The sequence below is a fragment of the Olea europaea genome, unplaced genomic scaffold (genome assembly GCF_002742605.1).
Source record: "Olea europaea var. sylvestris unplaced genomic scaffold, O_europaea_v1 scaffold1431, whole genome shotgun sequence".
In the NCBI taxonomy this organism is placed as follows: domain Eukaryota; kingdom Viridiplantae; phylum Streptophyta; class Magnoliopsida; order Lamiales; family Oleaceae; genus Olea; species Olea europaea.
In genome coordinates, this window is record NW_019231846.1 from 93,550 (window position 1) to 99,787 (window position 6,238).

Sequence of the window (6,238 nt, forward strand, 5' to 3'; positions counted from 1 at the left end):
AAATTTATAACTGAAAACTTAAAACGATTTTTTTTTTTTAGTTTTGAGTATTTTCAATTAAAAAACTCAAAATGCAGAAAATAGACAAAACATGACATTTTTTTCTTTTTCTATATATATATATATACATAACTTTTTTTTTTTTTACCTAGGGGATGCTCAGTAGTACTTTAAAATAAAATGTTGTAATCTGATACAATTTAGTGAAGCATAATAATTTTAAAACCAATAACATTTTTCAATTTCGATTATTTTTTTTTTCCGTTGACCAAAATTTCGAAGAACTATTATTTCTTTTAACACTGTCTAAGTGACAACAAAATTCATCCAAAAGGATGAAGCACATACTAGCTATTTTCTTTACAACGAATGCTATTTTTAGTCTATAAATTTATTATTTTATTTTTGTAGCAAGAAAAAATAGTAAATTCACCAAGTTTAAAATATATATTATCTGATAATATATTAACATAAAATTATTATATTTTACTAAATAATCAAATTATTAATTAAATAAAAGTCATAAAATAATTTCTAAAAATTTATTATTTATTGTTCCTATACAGTTCGAACTATATATGGGGCCTTGGGTATCAAAATTTGGATATTTATAGATGAATTATATTATGGAAAATTAGTGTGCTTGGAAGTCCCTGATGATTAAATAAACCAAGATTATTTTATTTTTGTAGCAAGAAAAAATAGTAATTTCACCCAATTTAAAATATAAATTATTTGATAATATATTAACATAAAATTATTATGTTTTACTAAATAATCAAATTAATTGAATTAATGTCATAAAACAATTTCTAAAAATTTTAAACCAAATGCATTTTCTAATTTTCTGTTTTGAAAAACCATTTTTCAAAATGACAAACCAAACATATTTTCTGTAATTCGAAAATAATCCCTCAAAACAGAAAACTAAAAATGAATTCAAAACTAAAAATAGAAAACGCAAACCAAACGCACCCTTATGTTTTTCATAGAACTGGCAAAAGAAAAATCAAGCTTCCCTTTCAGAAATACTTACGGTCACTGTTCCATCAGTAAATATACACACTTAACGCTCTCTTCTTCTTTATCTAGAAATGAAAATAAAAGAAAATTTTCAAAATAAAATAAAATAAAATAAGGCCCCTTATTGTGTCTTTTTTATGAGTTTTGACACTCATTCTTCACAAGAAGATTGAATTTCCAGTGCTTGGTTGAAGCACAATTTCTGGGATGTTTCAATCACCAATGAAATATGCAGGTGGTCAAAGGGAGCCTTATACTGTATGAAAATAAGTACTACCCGTTACTGCTGTCGAAACTTCCTTGGGCATTTTGTCGTCTTTTTTCTCGCCAATTCTCACCCCACATTTTAGCTTCTGCCACTGCGCGTTCCCTGTGCAAGTCCCTGTTCAACATTTTCGTAGTTTCTTTTGGAGAGTCGTCCTTCTCAGATCCTTCCAAGTCCCATTTTCTTCCAGATCCCCCTCCCTCTTCATTCCTCAATATTTTTCCACCTCGCTCATCTTTGTTTCTGTTATCGTCCTTATCCCCAGAAAACCTGCAGATATGCCCAGGAGCTATACTATTATCATACTTCTGATTTGCCAAATAAGAAAGTGCAGTGACGACATCTCCAATCAGAGGGCGGCTAGCAGCCTGTTCTTGGATACACATGGATGCCACAGCCAGAGCCTGGTAAAGACCTCGCATAGGATACTTGTCTTGCAGCCGTGGATCTGCCAATTTAGCAAATTTCCTCCGGTCATTGAACAATGGCCGTGCCTGCATTACATGGACAATCCTCATGGTAACTAAATATATACTGAAGAAAATGTACTATTGCAAAATATTGAGTCACTTACCCAAGCAACAAGGTTCTGTTCTCCATGTGGTCTGGTGCCATCAATAGCTTTACGCCCAGTGATGAGCTCTAAGAAGACAACCCCAAAACTGTAGACGTCAGATTTAACTGTCAGTTGCCCAGTCATGGCATACTCGGGAGCACAATAACCATAAGTTCCCATGACCCTGGTGGACACATGCGACTTGTCTCCCGTAGGACCAAGCTTTGCAAGTCCAAAGTCTGAGAGCTTTGGAAAATATCCTTCACCTAGCAATATGTTTGACGACTTAAAATCCCGATATATAACTGGAGGATTTGCCTTGTCATGGAGATACTCCAAACCTTTAGCTGCACCAGCTGCTATCTTCATTCTCGTGTTCCAATCTAATGGCTCTTTATCAGGTGGAAGATCTGGAGGAAAAAAATACAATGTGAAGATTGTGAACATATGATAAAATGGCTGTAGACATGATAGAGAAATTTAATAATCAATTACCAGTATAAAACACAAATAGCTAACTTCATCAGCATACTCCACCATTAACAGTGCAACCAACTCAAGAATGAATGAGAAAATTTGTGTGAACATGTTTGTGTTTAAGCGATTTAGAAATTTTGAATAGAACAGGAATGATATAGCTCTTAGCTTACAACCAACTAATCCCATTTCGTGATCATAATGAGATCACAAGCAAATCTCGAGCATATTATGTAGGACAGAGAGGCAAGAAAATTTTTTATTACTTCTTCATGACCCACATAATTAGGTTGCAAAAGGGTCTCAGAATTCATTAACTGGACCCACTAATCATACAGTTAGCATAGTATTAGGATGCTTCAATGATGTTCTACATGAACTGACAGAAAAAGACACTACCGCAGTTGCTTTTCGGGACTGATTACATTGTAAATTAAAACTGGTAAAGAGGTAAGAGAGATAGCTCATCTCATTGCTTCTTAGTAAATTGTAGGGTGAAGCTTAGGGCTTGAGACATGAATAGATTAGTGTCTAATTTCTAGGAATCAAACACAGACTACTGGCAAGTCAATAGGTCAATCATGTTTTCTTGTCGAAAAAGGGTGAGAATGGGATCACAACAGCCAAAGGTCATCGATAGATCTTGTGATTGCACTGTACTACAAGTGAATTGAATACCTTGAAGGATCAGTAAGAAAATTTGCAAGGCTTATGCTGTCAATACATGCAAAAGAAAAAATTGAGAATAATTATTTGGAATCTTTTAAGGTTGAAAGAGGAGACAGATTTGGTAAGAAATTGCATGTCAAGGAGAAAAAGTATCCAAGATAGTAACAAGCTGGAGACGGATTTTAACAATGTCATTCTCCTGGATTATGGTTATGTAAAATGTTTCAGTGACGATACATATTAATTAGCTGACACCCGATGTTACAGAATAAGATTACAAACAACAGGTCAGGTAGTGTGTTTCATAGAAAAATTCTATGACAACTGGAATAAATCCGATCATTTCATCTTCGAAGAGTAGATTCTCTAAATGTAACTAAAGAAATAAATTGTTCATTGTTTTCTAAAACTTTTGGTCTTATAGTGAAAAGGTACAATTCCATTACACGAAAAGTTCTTATCTCACATATATCCAGCAGTATTTCCAAATACAGGAGAACAAACTATATATGGAAAATAATAATAATAATAAATAAATAAATAAATATAAACGGAACAATAGGACAATAAGAAAAAAATTACCAAGAAGGTGATCTTCCAAGGATCCCAAGGGCATAAATTCATAGACAAGAAGCCTCTGATCCCCATCAGCACAGTAACCAATTAGATTCATCAAGTTAGGATGATGTAGAAGGCTAAGCATAAGAACCTCTACCAAAAATTCTCGATTACCCTGAAGCCCATTCCTATCTAACTGCTTAACAGCAACAACCTAACAAAAAATTGGAAAAATGTACTCGTGAAAACTCAAAGGAAGCATTTGATAATAATTTGGAATCATAAGTTGATGAAGACAAAAGTAACATATATATCCTTAAATTTTATAAGAATGAAGTACTCAAGTTACTATACTCAGTGCTCTCACTAAAGAAATCGAACAAATCACTTTATAGCAAATCTTAAACACATTGTTTTTAAGTTAATTCATCACCTACTCATTTAATATTGTTTGAATACACATATATAAATGTATTAGCGTGCACACCACCATTTAAATAAAATATCCATCTACGGACGCATGGTTGTAAATAATCTCAAAGACATTCTTGCAACCAGTGGTCCCCTAACTTGCAAGCGAAGCCAATGTGATTCACAAACCTTGCAGAAATAAACAACTTATTTGGTGGAAGAAACTTCTCAGTTTTAATTGAAGATCATCCATAATGTCTCACATCCATGTCGTAACACAAATTTTCAGTAAAGTTAATGGGAAATTTACCTGTCCACTGGGAAGATGCCCTTTGTAGACACACCCAAATCCTCCTTCTCCTAAGAAACACTCTGGCCTAAAGTTAGTTGTAGCAGCAGCAAGCTCGCGGAAAGTAAATGTCTGTGCAGCAATTTGAGCAACAGGTGCATCTTTCGGTCCTGATGGTTCTTTCCTTGGCCCGACATTGCTCCTTAATTTGGCCCTGTCTGCACCTGCAAATTCCACCATGACAAACCACCAGAAACCCATAAAAACTCACAAACATCTAAACAGTGCTATCAGGAAATAACAATATTAAAAATGAAAATATAAACTTCAGTACATTATTCAGTCAATTTAACAGATTAGTGAAATAAAGAAGATATTATTGCTTCACAGTACTATTAAGCAAGACCCAAGTTTATACTTATTTATATTCTGCATCTTAATAATTAATAAAGGTAAACTCTTGGTCTATTCAAGTGATATCAGAATTAGCAGGAATAACTTCTGTTTATTCAACGGAGGAAAATATGAACTTGAACCATTTCAGGTTGAATAATTAGTATTCCAATATCACAACCAGATCAAATTTAGCCATCATAGTCCCCTTGAAATCTCATTTCACTATTAAATAGATAGGAAGAAATAAAGTATCTTTTGTCAAATCCATCATAAAGTTATAGGGTCCACGTCTAGTTGAATCTAAGCAGCAGTCCAATAAATCTTAGTTATAAACAAAATCAATCAAAGTCACACATAAAAATCAATCGAATCAACTAATCTTTTATACAAAAATCCCAGATCAGATCAAACTGAGACAACATAAATACAAATAAAAATCCGAAGTACCTCTGCATAAATTTCATAAAAGACACTAACCAGACGATAATCTTGATATGTTGGATGAAATGTTTGGTTGGACTTCCCTGTGATCATCCCTTTCTTTTTGGGGATTTAGCTTTTCCTCATCCCTTGAATCAAAACAAGGAAAGCAGCCCATTTACCTCCCCCAAAGATCAAATCTTTATCAAAATCTTTTCTTGAAAATTACTAGATGCGCCAAGACCATAAACTTGTCATGTTTTTTAACCCAATTCCACCACACATGCCCACAAAGATTTAGTTTGTGCGCACTAAATACAATAAACACCCAATATTAATTCACTTTATCCAACTGATCAGCTAGGAATGGAGATATGATTTGCTATTAAAGACAAGAATGACTGAGAAAATAAAGACCCCAAAACAGAACTTGAAAATCTATATTATAATAAAAGAAACAAGAAACCAAGATTGGGAAATTTCCTTGTAGAATCTACAGCTACTTGGTAGTGCTGGTGGAGGCGTTGTGATGGAGCTGTAGCCGGCTCTTTGGCTTTTCATTCCACACTAAAGTTTAAAGGCTTAAGGCCAATCCCTCTCGCACATGTACATATATTTAATAATTCCATAGAATAATCTTTTATCTGCGTGCGTTTACACACCCCCCTTGCCCACTACCACTCTGACCAGATTATGGTGAATCTGCTTCTAAAGGTATGTAATTAAAGTAAGATTTAATGCTATAATCTATATTATTAATTGGGAATTGATACAGATTGATATAAAGAGTTTTTGGATTCAGATTCATCTCATGAAACGTCTTTTCGATTTTAATTAGTTATTCTAATTAATTTACATAAAAGGAAGATTTGTGAAGTGTGAAAAATGGTTTATGACACGTTGATGTATTCAAAGACAGTAGTTATAGCAATCAATATCTAGCACATCCAAGTACCGATTTTCAACTTCTTGAAACTTTTAATTTTGCTTTTCAATTTAGCCCGTTTGGTATTCATTAATTAAAAATTCATTTTTTCCCATACTCACTTTCAATCATAAATTCTCACATTAAAATACTTACCTGGTAAGTTCAATTTTTTTTTTACTTTTTAATTATATATTCTTTAAAAAATCACTATTCAAAATCTCATTCTTTCCAAAAAATGACTTTCAA

General features: G+C 33.1%; 1 protein-coding gene across 1 annotated transcript; it reads right to left on the minus strand.

Annotated features, from left to right (window-relative positions):
* Positions 1-954: 954 nt before the first annotated feature.
* Positions 955-5,875, minus strand: LOC111375917 (serine/threonine-protein kinase PBS1-like). Its single transcript, XM_022998833.1, has 5 exons — positions 5,122-5,875; positions 4,270-4,472; positions 3,573-3,762; positions 1,863-2,254; positions 955-1,782 (listed from the first exon to the last, which is right to left on the minus strand). The coding sequence occupies exons 1-5, from the start codon at positions 5,240-5,242 to the stop codon at positions 1,297-1,299; spliced, it is 1,392 nt and encodes a 463-aa protein (XP_022854601.1). The 5' UTR covers positions 5,243-5,875; the 3' UTR covers positions 955-1,296.
* Between the last annotated feature and the right edge of the window lie 363 nt (positions 5,876-6,238).

Coding starts and splice junctions, on each gene's coding strand:
- LOC111375917 (XM_022998833.1), bottom strand. CDS start 5,242: ATGGGCTGCTTTCCTTGTTTTGATTCAAGGGATGAGGAAAAGCTAAAT. Junction 2,255..3,572: donor CTTGGAAGATCACCTTCTTG/GTAATTTTTTTC, acceptor TTTTTCCTCCAG/ATCTTCCACCTGATAAAGAG. Junction 1,783..1,862: donor AACAGAACCTTGTTGCTTGG/GTAAGTGACTCA, acceptor CATGTAATGCAG/GCACGGCCATTGTTCAATGA.